At 41.9% G+C, this 24,433-nt stretch overlaps 1 protein-coding gene across 1 annotated transcript in view; it reads right to left on the bottom strand.

The window, feature by feature from the left end:
* Positions 1 to 9,290: 9,290 nt before the first annotated feature.
* The window catches only part of PKD2L1 (polycystin 2 like 1, transient receptor potential cation channel), a 44,275-nt gene continuing 29,132 nt past the window's right edge, over positions 9,291 to 24,433 (bottom strand). The window contains exons 10-15 of the mRNA XM_020791196.3: positions 24,081 to 24,179; positions 23,221 to 23,342; positions 15,243 to 15,360; positions 14,303 to 14,439; positions 10,876 to 11,002; positions 9,291 to 10,138 (exon numbers count right to left, since the gene is read on the bottom strand). Of these exons, the coding sequence (XP_020646855.3) occupies positions 9,923 to 10,138; positions 10,876 to 11,002; positions 14,303 to 14,439; positions 15,243 to 15,360; positions 23,221 to 23,342; positions 24,081 to 24,179 (819 nt within the window). The 3' untranslated portion in view covers positions 9,291 to 9,922. The remainder of the gene's footprint in view (positions 10,139 to 10,875; positions 11,003 to 14,302; positions 14,440 to 15,242; positions 15,361 to 23,220; positions 23,343 to 24,080; positions 24,180 to 24,433) is intronic.

Genomic DNA, 24,433 nt, shown 5'->3' with positions numbered 1-24,433 from the left:
GAGTATCCTGATAAGCAGAATTTATTCAGGCCCAAATGGCCCATGTCATCTTAAGTAGCCTAAGAAAGAGACCTGGGCCCAAGGTCTTAGTCAATCATAGCCAGTCAGTCCCTTCATTGGGGATAAATATGATTTTATCATAGCCAAGAGTATTAGCAGCAGGAGTGTTGTCTGGCACAGCTGTCCATGTCTTGCAGAGGCCTGGGCTGACTAAATGAGAAGGGCAGGGAATCTCAGTGGGCACCAAGAAAACTGGACAAAGAGCACACTGGCACTCATAGGTTCAGCACATGAGTCCCAGGAAACACAGTGTGTAATAGCTAAGGCACAAGTTCATAATGTTTATTAATTGTTCCAAAACAGGAGTTCCGTACCACAATTGGTAATGTCCATTTTTAGAATTCTGACTTTACTTATTAGTAAAAGACACTTCTGTCAACACATACTGTGCTCCACAAATGTCTGGAAAAAGGGGTACAGGAGCCTGTCTTCTTTCACTTCCTGCCTTCCACAAAGAGAAAATGACCAAACCAGTGTTTGGAGGGCAAAGTTAGTACACTCCCCTTCCTCATATATTCACTGGATACCTCATGTGAATGCCCAAAGAGGGTTACCTGCTTGGTCAACATCAAGGGATTTGGCCACCCTGAACACTCTTTAACCACCTTCCTGAATCCACTGTTAGGGTGATACCATAGGCAGAGAAAGGGTCATTGGCATTAGTTATTTGGAAAATGCAATCGGGAGATCCAAAAATCAGAAGGGATCGAGAGAGAGTCAAGCAGCACAGTTCCTCAGTATCGCTGGAGACAGGGAAGATAACTTGAACTGTTTGCTCTCTACCTAGAACACATGACCTCACGTAAGCCAAACATGTCACAGTGTCCTTTAAGATCAGGGAACAAAGATATTTTTAAAAGGCACAGTAAACAAACCCACTTGGCTTATTGTATATATGGAAGCCTGGGAGCTGCCTCTGACATGCCTTCCTTCCTGAGGAAAGAGCTACAGAGAGCGGCGGCTGTTTCCTCTTGCTGTAGCCTGATTAGGGCGGGAGAGGATGTGATACTGCAAACGTTGGCAGAGAGTCACTGGGTTAATTTCTTTAACCATTTCTAGAATGCTTAGAGGCAAAGGTAGCTACCAGGTTAAACTGTTTTGCAGGGGAGGAAATTTCAGCAGATGCTACTAGACCCCATGCACCTGCCTCAAAGAAGCATTTTTGTGTTGCAGTCCCCATAGAATGAAGTTAGGAGCAATCCCACCTGGAATAATTCAGTGTTTTTCCTTCTGTGAGGAGCTAGCAATTGGGCTGCTCGTATATTTTTCCCTTGGCAGGGCTTTTAGGCATTTAACTGCCGCATGACACATGCAAGTACAACAGATGAACATTTTACTAGGAAGCAGTGGTAGAGAGGAAAACCAGTCCCAGTGCTGTGTTTCTGTGCCTCATGCAGCTGTTAGAGTCACATGAGGTGTGGCAAAAATGAAGCTGAGAGAAGCTGTATAGCCAGCCAGTTGTAAGTGGATAAACTATCAATTGCTTGGTTCGTTATGTGTATGTCTCATCTTTCGAGGATTCACAATATTTCCTCAGATAAAATTACAGTACAGTGGGGTCTTGACTTAAGGACGGCTTGAGTTAAGAACATTTTGACTTAAGAACCACTCTCATAGGAAAATATTGACTTGACTTAAGTACTTAGATTTGAGTTAAGAACTGAAAAAACCCCACGTGGGAGGCAGGGAAAGTGCAAAATGTGAACTTTCAGTTAACTGTTGGCCAGTGAAAAGGGTGCCTGTCTGCTTCCTCACTCCTCCCAGCGTTTAGAGAGTGGATTGGGAGACACTCTTCAGACTGCCTGGTACTGTACTGCCTGGACTGTATTTTCCCTGCCTTCCCTGAACCTTTCTTGACCTAAGAAAAAAAGAAACAAAATATCCCCCTCTAGTGGTCGAAGGCAGAATAGCAGCTTCCCATTAGTTTCTATGGACGGAAAAGAGCAGATACGGATCAAATGGTTTTCAATGCATTCCTATGGGAAATGCAGATTTGACCTGAGAACTTTTTGACTTGAGAACCGCCTTCCAATACGGATTAAGTTCTCAAGTCAAGACCCCACTGTACTCTTCTTTCTGAATTTTCAGTGAACTTCATGGCTGATCAAGGATTTCAGCAATGTGTACCATACAGTCACTTACTTCACATAGGCAAGGTTTATTTGGGTGACCCAAATATGATAGACTGGGCTGCACATGATTTTGAAATCACTTATGTTAGTCACCTTTAATCTGTTTTACTGACATCAGCAACTTCTGTAAGACTAATTGCCTCAGGTTCAGAGTTGTGACTTGTGATGAAAATAGGTCTAAGAAAACTCCAAAAGTCTCAACATCTTACTCTGAGGAGGATTTCACCTTTGACATTCTCCTCACCTTTTTACTATTTGGGCCTTGAGTTCTGCAAATAATATGTGTCCTTTTCATGTCTAACTTTCAATTTAGTCCCAAGTAAGATGTGAGCATTGATGCAACATGGAAGATTAGATAGGGGCAGTGTGATGGACAGATCTCAGAACACTCCTGTCAGTCAGGTCAGAGCTCTGATGTGGGAGCCAATGACATGACAGGAGGGGCGGAACAAGAAAAAAAGAGAAAGAAAGACAGTTATTGACAGTTTAGACAGTTAGGGCCATGGTTGTGTTAGAGAGAAGAGTAATAGATAGAAAAAGAGGTATGAATAGGACAAGTCTTAGAAAGTTTATGTGGTTAAGATTGGAAAGAGTTAAAAGTGCTAAGAAATAAAGAGTTGAATATATAAATACATTGATTAAAGTGAATCAACATAAGCTAACATAAATGTAATCAAAGGAATGTTTATTGAATGAATAATAAAAGACCATCCATGATTTTCTTTATATGATTTACCTACAAACCCATAAATAAATATTGTTATATTGGACAACATTGATCTAATAGTCATATTTGGTACAGAGAGAAACATATCCTCTGGTGGCAGTGAAAAAGAGTGAAAAGTACATGTCATGCCTGAAAGGGAACCTGGGTGTGTAGAAAAATAAACTGGGGAACTGGGTATGTGTGACAGGCAGTTACTCAGGTTATCAGGAGGAAAGTCCAAGCTGCCCCAGACTGAATAAAAGTACAGTGGTGCCTCGCATTACAATGTTAATTCGTTCCAGCGAAATCGCTGTAGAACGAAAACATCGTAACGCGATTTTTAAAAGCCCATAGAAATGATTAATGCATTCCTATGGGCTTGAAAACTCACCGTCCAGTGAAGATCCTCCATAGCACGGCCATTTTCGCTGTCGGTGCAGCGAGGAATCCGTCCCAGAAAACAGCAGGTGGCCATTATTTTTACCCGGCTGCCATTTTGAAACTGCTGATCAGCTGTGTGAAAATTGTCATTTTGCGATAATCGGTTAGCGAAGCAGGGAACCAATAATCGCAAAGCGGAAAAAAACCCATAGGAAACATCATTTTGCGATCGCTTTCGCGATCACAAAAACTTCATCATTATGCAATTTCGTTTTAAAACGAAGCACTCATCTTGCGAGGCACCACTGTACAAATATACTCAACTATGTGTTTTGTAAGGTAAAGGTAAAGGTTCCCCTTGACATTTAGTCCAGTCGTGTCTGACTCTAGGGGGCAATGCTCATTCCCATCTCCAAGCTGTAGAGCCAGCGTTTGTCCATAGACAGTTTCCGTGGTCACGTGGCCAGTGCGACTAGACATGGAACACCATTACTTTCCCACCAAGGTGGTATCTATTTATCTACTCACATTTTTATATGCTTTCGAACTGCTAGGTTGACAGGAGCTGGGACAAGCGACGGGCGCTCACTCCGTCATGTGGATTCGATCTTACGACTGCTGATCTTCTGACCTTGCAGCACAGAAGCTTCTGCGTTTTAACCCACAGCGCCACCATGTCCCTTTGTGTTTTGTAGACATTATTTAATTTTTTGCTCTCATCTCGACATGCCAAGTGGGGTGGATTTGATTTAAATAATCACAATTTAAATCATAATGTAATTTTTTTAAAAAAATCAATTTTTATTTTAAACTGATTCAGATCCATTTGCTTTTAAGAAATTATTGATTTTTATCCACTTTGCTGCCAAGGTTCTACTGCAAATGGCTAAAAAATAGTAAAAAACCTCTCTCTGCTTGAAAGGCACATTACATTTTTGAATGCACAGGTCTGTCACAAATTGGGAAAGGGGTTCAGCCCCATTGCTGGAACTAGCTGATTTTATCCATAACCAGCAAACACACTTTCATCTCCATGGGAGGGAGAGGGGTGAGAAGAGCTTGCACAGCGAGATTTCTCTTGGATTCTAAATTGGAATGTACTATCTGTGTCCTGTCTACAAAAAAAGGTTACCACCAGTCTTTCTGGTAGTGCAGACGGATGTTTATTCATTTAGCCTCCGATTTCTTGTCGTTCCCTACCTTTTGCAAATGGTGATGAATAGCGGGATGGATCTGACAAGGGAGATGGGACCTCAGCAGAAACCAGCTTGGGTGAGCCTCGCTTACATTCATACAAAGGGATCACACAACCCCCACATGATTTTTGTGACTTGGTTTGAACTGTATACTGTACACGTCAGCACCTATGGGCTCTCTGTGCTTGGGGAGACCACACAAAACCTCGGAACAGTTCCAGGCTACGCTAAAGCCTCACATGTGCAGAGGTGCGCGACAATGTATCACAGAATGATGTGCCAAAATGTCAAGTAAAATAACTGTGGGAAACAGCCTCCCGAGGCCAGACATGGGGAAGTGGTTCCTTAGGAGCCATTAGGAAGATTCACTGTGCTGTGTGCCCTTGAATAAGTCAGTTTTGCTATGGTGCCACCTACAATGTCACTCTGACAAGCTTCTTATTGCTGCATGTTAGTAGCAAAAGTCAGATGATACAACTCAGTTGCAGGACAAAGGCTTTGCTCAGAAACAAACCCCATTGCATTTGAGATGCTTTATGGCGCCTAAACCAAGTACATATATATAAAAAACGTCTGCCTTATCTGGGGCAGACGTTCCACCACCACCCATTGGTCCTGTTTTATTCCAGTTGGCTGTGGGGCTTCCAGGATTCATATCCATCCTACATTTTAAACAGCCATGTTACTGGAGACCAGCTCTGTTGTGGGAATCTGGAGCTTCACTGTTACTTTCAATGAAATGCTAATTAAAAGGATGCAGAACTCACCCCTGAAATCTTCACTGGAAGCCCCATAGTGCTTAACTCCACCCCACAAAACAAAATAAATGTATACCTTTAGAAGGAACAACAAAAAAAGCCTTGGGAATATATGGGAAAAAGCACTGATGTTGTGGAGACAATATTTTTTATTATCTGAATGGTGGGGAAAGCACCACCATAATCAGTGCAGATGCTGGTGTGTGAGTTTGTGGGAAATAAACGCTCTCTTTGGATAAGCATTATTTTTCCTATTCTATTTTCAAAACATCAAAAGAACACAGGAATTTACAGCAAGCTACAGCTCAGGTTCGGTTTGATTTAAAGAGCTCAGTCATTTTTTTTTCTTTTGGTTAACTTTTTTTTAAAGCATACCATAGTTTAATGTGCAGGACACTACTTAGGTAGGAAAGAAATGGGCTGGATCTGAAAAACCGCATGGCAAAGTCATGTGAAAACTTAGAGACACATTATAACTGCTATGCAAAACATGGGTTACAAAAATACTCTGCAAATGTTGTTGCAAGGTATGAAAAACTGGCAAGAGGCAAGTGTACAATGCAGCTATGGTTTGTGCAACAGGGACATCTAGTGGTTTGTTGAGAGAAGTCTCTCAACCACCTTGAACTCAGAAATCTAAGTATTTTAATGTTATAGCAATAGCACCCAAATAGAGGCTGCTAGGCGGCTGGATAGCTCAGCAAGTTGCGCACTTGGCTGCAGAGGCTGGGAGGTCAGATCTCCACTGTGCTTCCGGGGAGAAGAGCCAGGCTGTGTGGCCTTGGGCGACCTGCACAGTCCCAGAGCACTACCAAAAGAAGGCAACAGTAGACTACTTGTGAATACTCTGTACCTAAAGATCATCATAAATTGGAATCAACTTGGCAGAAAAAGCTTAGTAGAATGTGATTCCATGCAATACATTTGTGCTTTGCTATAACAAGGGCCACTCTTCTGTTATCCTAGAAATGATCCCCCAGATGTTTGCTCCCTTCCAATCTACAGTGAAAAACATTAAGCTTATTCTCCCTGGTTCATGCATTCCCACAGTTTAATTGCATTGGCTTGCTAGTGCATTAAGTTATCAAGATAAGTGGTCAGAGGGGTGGGTGCATGGAAAGCCAAGCTAAGTAAGCAGCAAAGCTGTTCTAACCCAGCAAATGCAGCAATGATCGGCCATAGCACTAGAGTAGGGAGACACTTTAGAAAATTTCAAAGAACTTTGTGGAGGGTGAAAGCAGAGAGCTCACACTGGGCCCAGTTCCATAAGACACCCAATGAAGAGGTCACCTCCAGCACCATCCCTGGACATGCCCCTGTTGCTCTCTTGCAACAAGGTAAACCATTACACATACTAGAAACTGGTGTGGATTAAATTGCTGCCAAAACAAAACAAAATCCTGACACAGAAGAAGACCAGGCCGATTCATGTTTAATTATTGTAGTAGTAGTAGTAGTAGTAGTAGTAGTAGTAGTAGTAGTAGTAGTAGTAGTAGTAGTAGTAGTAATAATAATAATAATAATAATAATAATAATAATAATAATAATAATAATAATAATAATAATAATAATAATAATAATAATAATAAATCAAGAATCCTTTTACTGCTTTCCAGGAAGCAGCAATAGGCATCTAAAAATAATTACTGGATGAGAAGAGGGTTTTAAAAAAACACACACACAGAAATTATAACTTTAAAAATACTTGTCTACCCTTCTCCAAATTTAGCACAGAGCAAGCCCATATGGGCTACAATCACTCTACCAAATGCGGTCTTCATTCAACAACCCGTTCAAAAGTTGTAACTTTTTGTTTTGTTTGTCTTCGTCCCCCATGAGTAATGGCTTATGGAATACGGTTTTGACCAGTTAAGCAATCATTTATTTGGCCACTATTGTAGTAAAAACTTTGTTTCTTCTGTACAATCAAGGGAGAAAGGAAGTGGTGGAGATGGGAAGAAAACTATGTAGACCACATACACATTGTTCCCTGAAAAAGACTTTACTCTTTCCAAATTACATTATGTCATATCACTTGGAGTATAATGCTCTTACAGGAATACAAGACACCATAATGAGAAATACAGCAGATGTCTGCACTGCACAGCAAAAGCCATATAGGAAGAAGGTCTTAAAATGGCTGCTACACTAGCCTGGAGAGATAATAACTGCACATCACTCATTGCAGGGACATCAGATCTAATCTAGTCACCGATCATTTTTGAGATGCACATTTTGGTTCACGTACATGTTGCATGGTATGTCAAAGACATCACAAAATGGAGCTGTATTGAAATGAGGCAAGCAAGACATCTATACAATGTATGAAGATGCTTTAAGCTGATGGTTAGCGCTCACAAGCAAAATGCTCAACAAGAGACCAGAGCAGAGGGACTTTGTCTTCGGAATCACACAAGGGCGAGGGAGGGGGTATAGGAAAATTACATGGCAGGTGCTCGCAGTGGGTCTGGCCTGGGTTTCAGTTAATCCTGTGCACAGTCCTGTACATCACTTGGCTTCTCTCGGGAGAGACGTGCAAGTTACCTTATCAAACAACATATGAAATTCTCCTTTAAAGGTTGCCTCTTTGAGTGCTGTGTACGTTTACTGGGTTAGTTGAAATCACTGGTCAGAAAAAAACCCAGTATGCTGAACTAATTCTCAGTTTATTAACAGCAGCTAGAATTAGGATAGTTCAGACTGTGGAAGAAAGCAACAATTCTGAAAGCTTATGAGGGATAGCTAATATGAATGAGTGAATGGGTCTAATTCTCTTCTGCTAATTTGGCACTTATTTCTGAGTTTAAATCAAATATTTTGTTCATTAAATATTTTGATCATTTTGCCAAAGATCAACAAACGTTCCCATAAGAAATATAATGGACTAGTATATTCAGACCTCTGTAAATGCAAAACACCTGTTCTTTTTCATGGAGAAGACAATGGGTCTGTGTCAAAAGACAGGAAACTGTGCAAAGGTTTCACCTGAAGGTCAAATCAGACACCGTAGTCAGCACATTGGGAGAAAACACGTTAGGGTTTTAGTGACCCCCAGGTCCCTGTCTGAGGAATCAGAATGCATGCGAAGCGTTCTTATGACCCATCACAAAACAGATTGTTTTGGGAGCTATGGGAGATCGGGAAAACTCAAAGGACAGTTTTGAATACTGCCTTTTTTGAACGCCTTCTTACAATATGCTTTCTGCAGTGGCTAATTTGGCACCCAGGCAACAGATTCCAACCATATGCCCATGTGGCAAAATAGATACCTAAGTATTTGTCACATGCAGACCAGAATCCTGTTGCTGTGTGTAAGGGAAATTGTGTAAGTCTTGGTAGCAAATTACAGCTCATTATCATTGCTTTCCTATATGCATAAGTGGGCGCATGCCTAGGAATACAAACAGCATCTTTTTAATGAGAGGCAACTTGACACCAAGACTACAGCTTGCACTGAAGTGCTGGTTGCCTATCACACATACACATAGCAAATTATAGCTAGATTCCTATTGTGACTTAGATTTGTGTAGGAGAAATTGCATAATTTCTGCTGAACAAGTGTAAATTGTAATAGGATTCTGGCCATAATTTGCCATGTGTATGTGTGGTAGGCAACTACCACCCCATGCAAACTTTATTCATTTCCTTGCCTCTTACCTGCATCCTCTTAATCTATTTCTGGAAGTAGTTGTAGGAAATATGGCCATGCCATCCCCCACATGCCACATTACTTCTGGAAGATAAGCTAGATTAAGCCTGGTTAATAATTGGTCAACATAGAATTTTAGGTGCTGTATTGATCAATTGCAGTGGCTCAGTGTTTGAGCATATAATTTGCATACAGAACATCTCACTTCTCATTTCTAAGTAGGTTTAGGAAAGCATCTTGCCTGAAACCCAGTCGATTCCCTCTAAACTGAGAATACAGCATGTCGAGATGGGATAACCTGTGTGAGTTGGTGGTATAAGGCAGCTTCCTAGGTGCTCTGATATTCCCAAACACATTATTTTTGCAGTATCCAGAACAGACAGTAGTTACATTTATTTCCTCCAAAGTGGCAACTCTGAATCAAGACTACTTCCTGGGATTCGGCTAGGAATGGGATCAATTTCAAACATAAAAAAGCTTGCTGCAAAACCTGTACCTAGTTCTGAAAAATGTGTGCCAAGTTCTGAAACATTTCCAAAGCCCAGAGGCTATATTTATTCTTTTCCATCAGAATTGATCAGAGGCAGCCAAATGAACAGACCTGGTGGTGGATGCTTGCATACCTCTTCTAGGGGCCAAACCCGATGTAACTCCATGGAACTGAATCCCATGTTTGGGACTAAATCCATTGCTTTTTCTGTTGAAAGCAGACACAGAGACCCCACAGGCTGCATCACTGTGAGAAGAGGAGAGATCTAGTCCACCCCTTGGCAAAGCTTTGCCAGCACTTTTTGCTGCAAATGTTTTTAAAAAATGCAATAAAAAATAAAATACAATAAACCAGGCCACTTTTTTGGGGGAGGGAGGAAGGAAGGAAAATGGTGTGTGGGTGTGCTTTTCCTCCGCTCTTCTGATCCGCGTTGTACACCCTCTGTCACCTCACAGGTACAATTAAAACCACACCTGGCTGGGCCCTGACTAGCTGATATGCCGCGAAAGAGCAGGGATGGTGATCAGTATTGTTATTCCCCATATGTGGGCTAAAAGTTCAGGTTAGATTGCAGCTGGATATTCTTGGGGATCTGAGAGCCCAGTAGTTCTATCTTGGGCAGGATGGGGTAGACGGCGTTGCTGGTGCTCAGAGAATTCATATTGATGTTGTACTCCTGAACACTTCCTGCTTCTAATCCACCTTCCTTCTTGGTGCTTCCTCCTGTTTCCTGAGAGACTGAGCTTCCTTGGCTGAGTTGCTCTTGCTGCAGGCAAGGAAAAGGGAGAAAAGACTTATCCAGAGGTTTAGAAAAGGGAGTGGTGAGTCAAGGGCTTGCAAGGTCCCCCATTCCTCCAACATTACATACATGGTAGTAAATTAGATGCTCAGACCCTCTCATTTGTCAAAATAATAATAGCCAAAAGTTCTTCCTTTCAGGAGAATGAACTGATCACCAACAGTGCATCCCAGGAACGGCCAACTTTGGCAGGCCCTAGGGGCCCTCTGCCATTCCTTAGAACTTGTGGCAGGCTCCGAACTATCCCCTCATATTGCATCTGGAATGGGCTCGAAACCCCCTTCTGATTTCATATAAAAAGGTAATTTTCACAGAAAGCAAGGGGTGTGAGGGTAGCATGTCTTGGTTTAAGGGGATTTGTACTAGACATGCACAGCAAACATTCTCATATGGCTTTCATTTTGGGTTCTTTCAGGGGGTACATCATTGGTCTTCTTTCACTTTTCATGTACTGGTCTGGTCTTTTTGTTTTATACTAAGAGGAAGTCCTTCCTCAGGCCATTTGTTTGACACACACACACACACACACACACACACACACACACACACACCCCTTCCAATTATATGATTCTACTAGATTACTTCCGTTTCTGAGTCCAAGTTGCAATATATGGAGGTGATCTAATCTAAGACCCTCGCCACTTAATGTAGGGTTTGTAGTGCAAAAAGTAGCTATGTTGGCCTCCTAGCTCCTGCTTAAATACCTCAATCACTGGGTCCTTGTTCTTTAGATTGCTTCTTTCCAGACCCTCCAGTTTAACAACCAGGGCTTCAGTCTTGGGTATGATACTACCAACGGAATGCTCCAACTGTAGCACCCGCTGCAGAAGTCTGTGAAAGACAGCAAGAATATTTGGAAATCCTCTTTAATGGTATGACGCAAGATTTGCTACAAGGCAAGGAAGTAGGCTAGTTCTACATGGCTCAGGTAAAGATAGTCGTTACATGGCTTGTGTCAGTGAATTGTTTGGTTACTTCTGTGTACTGGATAGTTATTACTAGAAACAGAATTTAAACCTTGATTCTGATGGATCTGTTTCAGACTGATGAACTCAGACTAATGGACAAATCCAGATACGGAGATTCACAGAGTTGGTTGTACCTTTAGAAAGAGTGAAGTAGTTGTTTCAGATAGATTTGGGGAGTCCAGATATGACAGGAAATTGTTGATTATTTAATATAATATTGCATTCTATTTTCCAGCTAGCAATGGGCAGAAATGTTCCAAATGACTTTGGAGACTTTATACCCCTTACCTTGGTTGAATGGCACTATTATTGACTCAACCTGTCTTAAACCAGTCCTGTACATGAACATATCAACTTTTTCGACTTTCAGATGTGTGTCTATCTGCCCTGCATTATTTCAATGGGATGATGATGATGATGATGATGATGATGATGATGATGATGATGATGATGATGATGATGATAGCAGATTCAAGTTTTAACCCAAAACATATCTGTTAAATATCAGTGCAGTATGTGTGCTGTTCCTAATATTGCCATTTTTTGGCAGCTCTGATGGTGTGATTTTTGAGATCTGCAACTGCTTATAGTACTGTGCAAAATTTCTTGATATTGTTCCCAGTATTAAAGAATACCAAGCACCGTCAATCAAAATGATAAAAATATTGACTGGTATTACCGTATTTTTCCATCTATAATGATTTTCCTAAAACCATTACAGATGGAAAAATACGGTAATACCAGTCAATATTTTTATCATTTTGATTGACGGTGCTTGGTATTCTTTAATACTGGGAACAATATCAAGAAATTTTCCTAAAATCATTACCCTAAAAATTGAGGGGCGTCTTTTATACGGAGGTAAGCTGAGATAACTGAAGAGAGAACAAAACGGCACATACTGTATTTTTCTGTGTATAAAACAACACTTTTTCCTAAAATAATTAGAGCAAAAATTGAGGGTCATTTTATACACAGAAGTAAGGAGGGGGGAAGGATCAAAGTGCTTTGATCCCTGCTTTCTCCCTCCACGTTTTGCAAAGAAAGTGGAGGGAGAAAGTGATTCCTGCTTTCCCCCTACACTTTCTTTGCAAAGAGCTGCTTTCCCCCTCCACATTTTGCAAAGAAAGTAGAGGTAGAAAGCGTGTTGATCCCTGCTTTCCCCTCCACATTTTGCAAAGAAAATGGAGGGGGAAAGCGACTCCTGCTTTGATCCGTGCCTTCCCTCTTCACTTTCTTGCAATGAAAGAAATTTTGGGTTAGAAAAGTGGGGGGGGTCTTATACATGGGGGCATCTTATATATGGAAAAAATATGGTACCTTGCCTCTGTAAACAGGCTTCCTTTGAGGCTTCGTTTCCTAAAGTCAGGAGACTTAGCTTCCTCCAGTCACGAGCCTTATGGAACTGATGTCAGCTGATCCTGAACAAACCAGTTGGAACACACCTCCTTGGAGGTAGAGTCTGTAGACTCAAGATTCAACAGAGATAAAATGTCCAACGTTCTGAGCCCAGAGGCTGAATCCTCAAAGCTAAATTTTCATAATTTTTGGGTTAGAAAATGGGGGGGGGGGTTGTCTTATAAATGGGGGCATGTTATAAATGAAAAAATACAGTATATAACAGATACCTAAAACTGTCTGGTGTGTTATGTGGAAAGTGTCTATCAGTTTGGATCTGGAAATCCCACAAGATCTTGACTTTGTCATTTTCTGATACCTTCTCTACCTGATGATTCCATGGGTTTTTGGAAGCTAGCAAGTTATATTTTTTGCATGTTGTTGTTAATTCAATTTATATACTGCCTATCTAGCTACTTGGGTCACTCTGGGCAGTTCACAACAAAAGGAACAAACATTAAATCATAGTTGCATAAACGTGACAACTATTCAAAATTAAATAAATATAGCATCAATTAAACAAAAAACAACAGCAACATAAAACAATCAATAGAAGCAAGAAATTGGTGACTTAAGTGCTGAGTTAACCATTGCGCCCTGTAGATGTAAAGTCAGGGAAGGCCTGTTTATATAACCATGTTTTAAGATGTCTCTTGAAAATCCTCAGTGAAAGGTCTGGGCAAATTTGGGGTGGGAGGTTATTCCCTAAATGCAGTGCAGCCTCAGTGAGGGTCTGGGTCCCAGTCTTCTGAATGTATATGTGAATGCATGTCCAAAAAGGGACGCCCATCCCTATTCTAATGTAACCAGTTATGTCTTGGTATACGTGACCAAAGCTGCACTGTGAAAAGGATGCCCAACATACACAGTTGGAGCCTCATCTTTGTATTTTGCTACTGATATTTAAAGAAAAAAAAAACATATTGGAAAAGCTGAGTGGTCAAACCCTGTCTGCCAAATGTTTTTTTGCCCAAACTAGAGCTATGTATCAAAATAACTAAACAGTCCGGTGTCACTTTTAGAATGAACACGTTTGGCATAAGCTTTTGCAAAATGCCAAAGAGTCTTAAAAACACCATGGGCCTCTATTAGTTTTGGTGCAACTGACTAACAGGGCTGCCTCCCTGAAATTTATCATCAGGAAAGGCATTGTTATATTTGTTCTTCTCACTAATAGTTGGAAGTTTCCCAGGCTAAATGGGGACCTGACTGGATATATTGGGTACTGTAAGTGCTTCAGTGCTACAGTGCTACAGCATGTGTACAGTAAGAGTTTACTGTTTTCCAATTTGGTCTCCAGGGGCTGGGCTTATCTAGTTCTAATCTAGATTTAACAAAGATGTATTTCACAAGAAAGTACTAAATGTTGCTGATGTTATGCTAGAAGAAAGATAATTGAAGATGATGTGCACATTACTGGCAAAGATTTTAAAAATCCACAGGTTGTGGGAGAGTCCTCTCAGCAGTATCATCTCTCACAGTGATATCTTCTTTTTGCCTTCTATGCTATAAATCTTTTGGTACCAACTGAACGCTTTCCATTCCCTGCATGCCTCTGGGTTTCTGTTTCTCTTTTTATTTCATACACGTAGGGGGTGCTAAGATTACATGGGATGAGGGAGATGAAATAAGTTTTGCAAAATCAACCAATCAACCAGGATCTTAATCTCTTTCTCCCTCTCTCTCTCTTTTCTCAGGGTACATACTATTCATGTGTTTTGATTTCTGTCTTTGATTAGTAATAAATTAAAATAAAAAGACTGACATTTGGAATGCTTCTTCAGACACCATGCTAGATTTGTTCACTTGATTGTTCTTTGCATCTGCAAAAGCAAGGGTGTCTTCCAAACTGTTGCTCTTGAATGATTTCCCGAGATTCTCAATTTCTGCATTTAATGCAATCTGCAAAATGAAAAGTGATTCATTATTTTTGCCCGTTTAGATATTTTTTAAAACTCAGGATCGCAGTCAAATTGTGCTTCATTCCTGCAGTGACATCCCAAAGTTGTGGGTTGAGTCACTCACTCTCGCAGGGACCATGGGCTGCTGCTATTTCTACCTCAATGCTTCTTTATTGTTCTTCGTTGACTTATTGCAGGAAGAAAAATATCTGATTTGTAGTGAGGATCTTTTGATGCTCTGACACCAATTATTCTAAGTGCAGGAACACATCCTTTAGGTGGATCATGAAACCTCTCAGCCTCATGAGTGCTTCCCAACCATCCCATTTGCTCTGATGATTTCTTATGCCACAACAGTACTTGAACTTCCTACCACCATCCCAACTCTACAACTTCCCACGGCTTCTCCCTCCTGATTCCTGTTTCTTCCTAGCTCATCAATATATTTCAGGTCCAAGAGCTACAAGGTACTGCTCATCCATCAACACCTCACCCAGAATCTAGAAATGTCTTCTTTGAGCCACAATTCCCAGAATCTACCACCCAGTTTGACCAACTTGACTGCCAGTTTTGGGAGTTGTAACTCACCTACAGGTGAGTGATCTCACCTACAGCCTGAAGCCAATAATTTTGTCCGTCTTTCCATCCCTTTGCTCGCCATCTTCCTTAGCATAAATCCCAAAGAGAAACCTTCTCATCATATAAAGTATTGCTAAACACTGATCTTGCAACACGCCCTCAACATGTCACAGTCTAGGGACTTTGCAGTGCATATAAAATTGACCCCTTCCCCTTGATTCCTACTCTTTTCTCCTCCAAGTCATTTCGCATCCTCTTCTGCTCCTCCTCATCAAGAATCTGGTTACCGTCTTCATCAAACTTTGCAAAGGCTGCTGTGATCTCATGCTCAGCATGACCAAGCCTAAGGAAGGAAAGAATTGGGAGAGCCTGAGAAAGTGCTGTTTCAAAGGGAGGGCTCCTTGCATTGCCAAATCATTGCTTTTTCAAAGTCAACCAGAATTATAATGGGCTTTCTATACCTTTTACCTCTTTTGGTATATATTCTGCTACATTCTGTTCACACCAGTGGGATGTGATATAGCTGGATTGGGGGGGGGGGGGAAGAGAATTCCTCCTTCCCCAGATGTATTTGCAGGCTCCCCAGAGAGGTTCTGATGTTTTAAAAATGTCTTTAAATAAGTTATTTTTCATGAATCATGAAGGGGGGGCTTTGCTCCATACTGTCATCTTTAAAAAGATAAAGGTAAAGGTTCCCCTTGACATTTTGTCCAGTCATGTCCGACTCTAGGGCATGGTGCTCATCCCTGTTTCCAAGCCATAGAGCCAGCGTATTGTTCGCAGACAGTTTCCATGGTCACGTGGCCAGCGCGACTAGACACGGAATGCTGTTACCTTCCCACCATGGTGGTACCTATTTATCTACTTGCATTTTTACATGCTTTTAAACTGCTAGGTTGGCAGGAGCTGGGACAAGCGATGGGAGCTCACTGCATTGCGTGGATTCGAACTGCTGATCTTTGGATCTTGCAGCCCAGAGGCTTTGCGGTTTAACCCGCAGTGCCACCATGTCCCACTGTCATCTTTACTACCAACATAAAGAGAACCTCACTCCGGCTTCCGGTTCCGGCTCAGCCAGGCAAGACGCTCATGGCTACACAGCGGTGATTTTATCTTTATTTTATGTAATTTTATACGGTTTTTATAGCTTTTGTTTAGTTGAAGTTCCTATTCTACTTCTTGGCTGAAGGCATGATTTTAACCTTGGTAAAAGTAAACACAGAGATAATGACCACTGGAGCTGCCGAGAGATATTAGAAATACCTCTGTACGACAAAATTACACAACTGCAGCCTTGGGAAGAAAACAGAAGAAAATAACACCGCTATTGCGGACAGTAAGCACCTGCTTGAATCAAGTCTGCAAGAAAAACATTTACTTTGTTTAAGAAAAGCCATCTGCCTTCGGGGGTTGTTTGGCATACAGCAGGGGCTGATCCGCTGACTCCGTCAATCTACAATTGACTCACAGTGAGTAAAAGTCCTCCAAGGAACGGGTGGAACAACCTGCCCTTTAATGGTTTATGCTTGAGTGTTTACCGGAGCTAAGAAGTGTTTTTATACAGCTACTACTGACCGTAACTGTGAAACCCACATTCTTCTCCCTTTGAGTGGTAGTTTGCACCTGCAGAAGTAGAAGGGGACACTAAATAAGCTTAATTTGTGGAGTATAACTATGGTCACCACTAGGACCAAAAAACCCTATGGCAAGTTAAAAAAGGCTCCCAAAAAGCGAAATCAGAAATCTATAGCAGACTTCTGTGTGGTCTCAGATCAACGTGAACATGTACCCTCCTATAATCAAAGGCCGCTGAGGGAATTTACATCAAGTACCCCACTTACTACGGACAATGTAGGCATAAGTAATGGAGAGACATACCAGGGGGCTGCAGTCGGAACTCCGCACTCCGGAGGAGAAATTGGCAATTGGTCTCTGGACCCAGAACTCCTAGAGAAGGCTCTCTCTGCCTCTATGGAATCATTCTATAAATACTTAAATCTATCAACACCTGGGCCTAAGGAGAACCATATGGAAGGAACAGTAGGCCCCCAAGATGCTCAAGGGCCCGAGAGTGAACAAACTAGGATTATTTACACCCAACTACGTGATCAGTGTCTCCTCTCAGCTAAATCCAACCAGACAATTTTCAATAATCTGCATGATCTAAAGAAAGAAATCGCTGATACTAAAGCAATACTACAATGCATTGCTGACATGATAAAGTTGGGGATTTTAAAAGCAGCACCCCCCTCAAACCCTCAGAATACTGAACAGAGAGGACTTCAGGCAAAAAAGGAGCTGGGTACAAAAGATCAAACACACAAAGATAACTCCCTAGCCTTTAAAGGTCAGAGTTACCCACAGTTATCAGAAAAAGCAACTCAAGACCGAATGTCCATCTCTGGGAAGACCCCAAAGGCCTGGGCTGATCCATATGAGCGAAATGAGGACACAGAGGACACAGAGGGACCTGACCTAACATCCTCTAATCTAGAGCTAATAACCATAGAGGAATGGTGGGGAAACACCCCAGAAGAACCCTATCCCCAGCATCCACTTGCTGTGACAACATGCAAGGAAAATATACAGATTAAAAAACCTCAATGGTCAGCAACCTCAGACAGTGAAGGGTCCACCCCTGCTGAAAGCCCATCACTCAAGCCTGTGAACCACATCACCATCTACAACTGGCCACTAAGAAAACCAAATGGCACCTGGGCCTCCAACTCAGAAGTATTGTGGACAATAACAGAAATTCTGGGCAAGGATTGGGATGCTCAAATGAACACAAAATGTTACTGCATCTATCCCAGGAAGCCCGGGCAACTAAGAGGCAGGGTGCACTTGATCTTCGCCAATAGTGAACAGGCCCATCATTTTTGGAGCCTGTTGTACAAGTTTGAAAAAATAGCAGTATCTTTCAAATGGGGAATACATACAACTTACTCAAATATCAACCTAAGACCGATCACAAAATTGGACACCTACAAACTAACAAATACATCCAGAGAAATTCAGGTTCCAGAACAAAGAGATGGCCCCACAGCCGCTTCCATAAGGAGGATAACAGCCGAAAACCCTAGCTATGACCTGTACAGAGATAGGGCTGAAGCTTCCACCATTTACAACAGATCACCTTCCAAAACCAAATCAGATGGCAGAGGAAAGGAAACGCAGATCAATGTTGCAACCTTCCCAAACAATATCCCAATTAACAAGCCTCGTGATCTTACAAGCAAAATCAAAAACCAGAGTAATCAGGTGAAAATGCTCTCAAGGCCAAGGCATCTTTCAAAAGGTATTACATCCTCCAGAAAAAATAGAATATACCATCCATACAAAGAGAAGTTACATCCAGCCTGCTCGATGGGAACTATTTCCGACTCCACCTCTGAGTGGCATATGGGCAATAGATATGCCCCTTTAGTAGCTTATCCCCAGAACTGACTATTGGAAGGCAAAAAATATAAACATCTTAAGAAGCCTTTGTCCAGGAATATTGCATGGGGGGAAAACAAACAAAAAGTCCAACTCCACAAAGATACCACAGTTCCAAACACAACAACGACTACCTACCTGGGTAGAGCTGAAAGATATCCCTTTAGCAGAGAGACACAAAGAAATCAAAACAACAAAGACTGGGCCTGTAAAGATTATCCTTTTCCCACACCAGTTGCTCCCCTCACCTACAGAGGATGTCAGTCATCAGATGTATCCCTGCCTGCTCTGGAGAAGCTAACGTTATACAAGGAAGGGAACCCCATTAAAATGCTCTCTGCCACAAGAGGGGAAATGACCCCAAAGGCAGAACAACTGAACATTCAGGAGCGAAATGAGGCACCAGACACTCAAGAATCACGGTGTGCTCCAGAAAGCAACCAAACATCTGCATCTAAAATTGAACTTTTATCATGGAATGTGGCAGGTTGGACCAGATGTATCTCCCAAACCCATGATACTCCTTTCTTTCGTAGCAAATATGACATCATTCTTTTGCAAGAAACTTGGTCTGACAAAGATATAATTCTAGATGGTTTCAACTCTTTCATGGTAAAGGCAATCCCAGGGCGCGGACCGGGGAGACTGAAGGGGGGACTGAGCATCCTGGTATCAACGGCTCTGAAAGTGAAATCTACGATGAAACCCCCCCTGAGACAGCTGGCCATGGCAGTAGTACTTACAGGAAGTATGAAAACCCTATTGATTATTAACATATACTTACCTCCCACATCCAGAAAAGCTGAAACAGAAGGAAACTGGACAGACCTTGAAAACTATGTAAGAGAGCTTATCATAGAACATCCGGATGCTCTGGTCCTGACTGGTGGGGATCTAAACGCCCGTATGGGACCAGATGATGACTATCTGGGAACCAAATTTAAGATGATAGCCAACATAAGAAATGATAATGTGGGGACCCTGAATCAGGAGAGGGCATCTAAGGACCAACATGCAAATTATGCCGGGGCCTGTCTGTACAAATTTGCCTACAGACTGGGCCTCTCAGTTTTAAATGGCACAATCACAGGTGATACTCCAGGAAAATATACATTTATGGCAGCAACTAAAGCTAGTACAATTGACTACATCCTGGTGTGCAGGGGGCTCCTTTCCATGGTCAAAACTCTCCAAGTACTTCCTTACATGGAGGGGGATCATTTCCCCCTACATCTAAGTTTCCACCTAAACGTCAGAAATTTAGACACAGAACCAAGATATCATACTGAAATTACAGCACTAGAAAGAGTGGGTTGCCGAGTAAGATGGTCACCTAAACTGGCACAAAATTTAAAACAACTTTTAACTTCGAAAAATCTGATTGATGCCCTTAATCCAGTAGGAAGCCAGACAGTCCACTGGAATCCCATAGATAAATATGAAATTCTCCTACAACAATTACAGCCACATCTCACCCATTCATATAGCAGAAACCTTCAGAATTCATATAACCGATCCAAACCTTGGTTCAACCAAAGCTGTAAGGCAGCAAAACAATTAGTTAATCAGACATACCAGGAATACCTGAGAGCAGAAGACCATGTCAAAAAAGAGGCCCTCCTAAAACTACTGGTACATAAGAAAGAATACAAACAGCAGATACATCACAGTAAAAGAGAACACACGAGAGAACTATGGAGGAAGGTGATTGAAGCAGCAAAAGCCAAAAATCCATCCCTTTTCTGGAAACTAATCTCAGGCAGACTATCAGAGCCCAAACACCCATTATCCTCTTGTATTCCACCAGATAAATGGGTATCCCACTTTACAAGTATGTATGAGGATGTCATTGTACCCCCTTCTCCAGTAATGCTTGGAAGCACTCCCAAATGGCCCCCGGTGACCCCAGGTGAAATAATAGCTCATATAGATCAGTTAAAAAATGGAAAAGCCCCAGGCCTTGATGGCATCCCACCAGAACTCCTAAAAGAAAACAAGACATGGTGGGGCTCCTTTCTAGCACCTCTCTTCACCCATATTAATGACACAGGCCAAATCCCAATATCATGGAAAACGGCCACAGTGGTCCCATTTTATAAGAAAGGGAAAAGGGAAGATCCAGCCAACTACAGGCCAATAAGTTTGCTGAATATTATAAGCAAACTATATGCAAGGCACCTCCTAGACAAACTCCTGGAGTGGCTTGAAGTAGAAAATATCATTGGGGCAGAACAAGCAGGCTTTCAGCCAGGGAGATCCACAACAGAACAATGCCTAATTATACAGCATCTTATAGAGAAATACTCAGCCAAAGGAGTAACATCACTCTATGCCGCCTTTGTGGACTTTAAATCAGCATTCGATTCTATATCGAGAACACACCTCTGGGACAATCTATCAAACTCATCTATAGACAAAAGACTTCTATATCTAATCAGGGCCCTACATGAAGAAACATACCTGAGAGTCAGGTGCAGCAGACAGGGACACCTCACGGAATCTGTGCAAACGCACAGAGGTGTTAGGCAAGGCTGCCTACTGGCACCAGCATTATTCATATTTTACATAAACGACTTATCAAGCTGGCTTAACACCGACAATCTCCATTCACCTAAACTTACAGATAGAACAGTGCCAGCCTTACTCTATGCTGATGATACAGTAATTCTATCCAGAACCCCCATAGAGCTGAGGAGGGCACTTAAGAAGCTTGCCTCATACTGTGAATATAAATCATTAACGATTAACTATCAGAAGACCAAGATAGTCGCCTTTGGACAGAGACCCAAGAGTAGGTCATGGCAAATAAATGGACACAGTATCGAGCAGGTGAACAGCTTCAAATATCTGGGGGTAGTATTACAGGCCTCAGGATCTAGGCTTCAGCATAGTAAATTTGTGGCTGATCAGGGAGAAAGATCGGCAAATAGTATAGTAAAATTCCATCTCTCCCAAGGAGGGTCCTTCATACCAGCAGCCCTCAAATTGTATAGAGCAAAGGCATTAGCCCAGCTGCTGTACGGCTCATTCATGGGGCCACCCAGTTCTCACTTCGCACCACAAGAAATAGTCCAATCCAAATTCTTAAGAACTATACTCCAGGTCCCAAGATGCGTGTCAAATGCAAGGATAAGGCTAGAAACAGGATGCCTTAAAGTAGAAGCCTGGATTAGAATTCAATCTATATATATGTGGCTAAAGGGACAGTCAAATCCAAAAGGCCTATTTTCCTTATTATTTAAAGATAACTATCAATCTAAGTGGGTTAAATCGGTCCAGGGCTACTTGGGGAAAATTGGCCTCTCACCTCAGGCGCTTATATCCTCTGGAATAGAGCAGGCAAAACAAATAGTTAAACAAAGAATAGAGGACAATGAATACCAAACAGACCTTTCTAGCATCCAAAATATGGCAGCAAGGACTTACATCAAAAATTGTATGGTACCGGCCAAATACTTAACATCTTTGGAAATTAAAGGAATTAGAAGAGCCTTTACTCTGGCAAGGTGTTTGGCCCTCCCCTCTGCTGTACTAGAAGGGAAGTATAAAAATACCCCTTTTGCTGAAAGGTTATGCTCCTGCCACCTGAGGGAGATCGAGACCATACAGCACATGTTCTTCACCTGCCCATTGTATGAAGCAGTGCGAAAAGAGACTATAACCCCCTTAATAGATAGATTGCCAGGACGTTCGGAGGGAAATAGGCTAGAGTTCCTTCTCTCAGATGTTGATGTCCAGATCACCTGTCGGGTTGCGAGGTTCTGTGTAGCAATTCTTCGATTGCGGAAGTTAAATACCAATTAGATTGCCGTTCCCAGTTGTATGTATGCCAACATGTTCTAATGGAATATTGAAAGTTAGAAATTTTAAGGTTTTATAAGGTTTTATACTTATGTGACTGGTCTAAGGACTGTAAATAAACTTATTGTATTGTATTGAACCTCACTCCTCCACCTTGCTTTATTCAGTGCTTTGAACTACAGATTTTTCTCTGTCAGAGTCTGATAACTGCCTTGTCCTTTCCACCCCCCACCCCCCCCCCATGGATTTAAGACAAAGACTGGGTTGCAGAGCTACTGTGCCTATTCTTTGTCCTAATATTAGAAAGACAGCACGGTCAATTAAACCGCCCCTCAAAAGAAAAAAAAATCCCTTTGCCGCTCCACTCAGCTGGTGTGTTTCCTCCCAGCTATAACTCATAATGACTTTAAAAGAAAACATCAGATTTTATTAAAAAATGAAACTATGGAACCAATCCACCTTATTTTCAGCCTGTGAACAAGAGTGTTCCTGGATGGACAACTTGCTGCATGCTTCAGCCAGTGCTACTCCTTTGAAAATCAAATGCAGTTTTACTGTTGGAACTCTGCATTACTGTGATCAATCCATTATGTTTCTCTGCTTCATTGACGAAGTTACCCACTGTAAATTCTTCAGCTGCTCCCCCCTTGCCCCAGTTCCTCCCCAGCTATCTCTAAAGCATTACTGTCAGCATCCACTGTGTGGCTTCCTTCACTAATTCAGTACCCTGCCCAATCGCATCATTCCATTTTTACAGTATTCCCACTTACAAATCTATTTTCTTACACAAAAATTGTGTACTTTTATCTAACTTGCTTTCCTCTCTTTCTGAAATCTTTCTTCTTCCTGGCCTTTTCAGTTGGATGTCCCTCTCACTGCCCCCCTCCATTCCAACTCTCTAGCATGAAAGCAATGCCTGGTGGCAGATCTCAGCGAAAAGTTGATGATCTCTTAAGCTATTAACCTTCTCAAGCTGTTCTTAAAATCCTCAAATTCTAGCTCTTTGGTCCCTTTTTGCAAAGCTTTTTGCACATCAGAGATCCGGTCCTTTTTCAGCTTCAGCTTCATGAGTGTCTTGTTATAGCCCTGGAGTTAAACAAAAATGCAAAAGAAAAGTTAGACGGTGACATTCTCATACTGCCATGAACCAAAGAGGAGAAGAATTAGAATATATGAATGGTGGCAATAAATTCAAAAGGAAAAAAAATTGAATCTTCCTTCTGAAAAGGTCTATTTTTTTTTTTTCATGCTGGTACTGACGGTGCTCTGGGTGTCCTGGGGAGAGTGAAGGGGGCAGGTGTTCCACCTCCTTCTCTGTGAAAGGATTCTAGGTTTCAGTGGCTACATCTCCCAAGGGCCACTGGGGGCCTTAAGTGCTGACATGCTGCTGTGCTGTATCTGAGTCACTCAACAGCAAGAAGGGAGGAAAAAAACCTCTCCTTTCCCCTTGGCTGCTGAGCACTGCTGTGGTTGGATCAGCACAGGTGGCAGAGTAGGCTAGGTGCCAATGACGAAAGACAGATTGGCTTGGAAATAACCACAAGGCAAAGTGTTTCCCCAAATCCTGATCCCCGAGGCTTTTGGGGAAACACCCTACCTTATTTACAAGTCAGGGAGGTGGTGGCAGAACTCGCCAGTGTCTGTTCTAGAGCTGCCTATCAACCTTCCTGGTCCAGATCCATTGTCATATAAAAAGCTCAAGGCTCTTCCCTCCAATAGCTGTTTTACCCCCCCTGTACGTTCTCTTTGAGACACAACCACTCCATGGGCAAACCATCCCCAGTGATTTCTCCAGAGAAATCTGTTTTAAATGAATAGACAAACCTGCTTCAAGATGTCAGAGAGCTGCAATTCGTTCTTTTGGTTTGATAGTTCCTCTTTGACTTCAGAATAGGTGTCGTTGATGATAGCCAGGAACATGTTCTGTAGAAAGGAAAACAAAGGATCAGGCAGACCCATCCACAGGATTTAGATTAAGTGAGTACTTCTTTGTTCCATTCTATAGGTGAGAATGGGGCAGGTTTGTTACATGATTTGCTTGTTCAGGAAGTAGAAATGATGACTGAGGGTTTTTTTTCTTAACCTCCTTTGAGGAGTCAAATAACAAACAAGACAAAGCTGAAACTGGAGCGGACTGAAGGCCTATCCGCTTAAGCATTCCATCCTTCGTTGTCAGT

This window comes from Pogona vitticeps, chromosome 3 (genome assembly GCF_051106095.1).
Source record: "Pogona vitticeps strain Pit_001003342236 chromosome 3, PviZW2.1, whole genome shotgun sequence".
Taxonomy (NCBI): domain Eukaryota; kingdom Metazoa; phylum Chordata; class Lepidosauria; order Squamata; family Agamidae; genus Pogona; species Pogona vitticeps.
The sequence above is the reverse complement of the archived record's forward strand: the minus strand, read 5'-3'. Positions and strand labels throughout refer to the sequence as shown.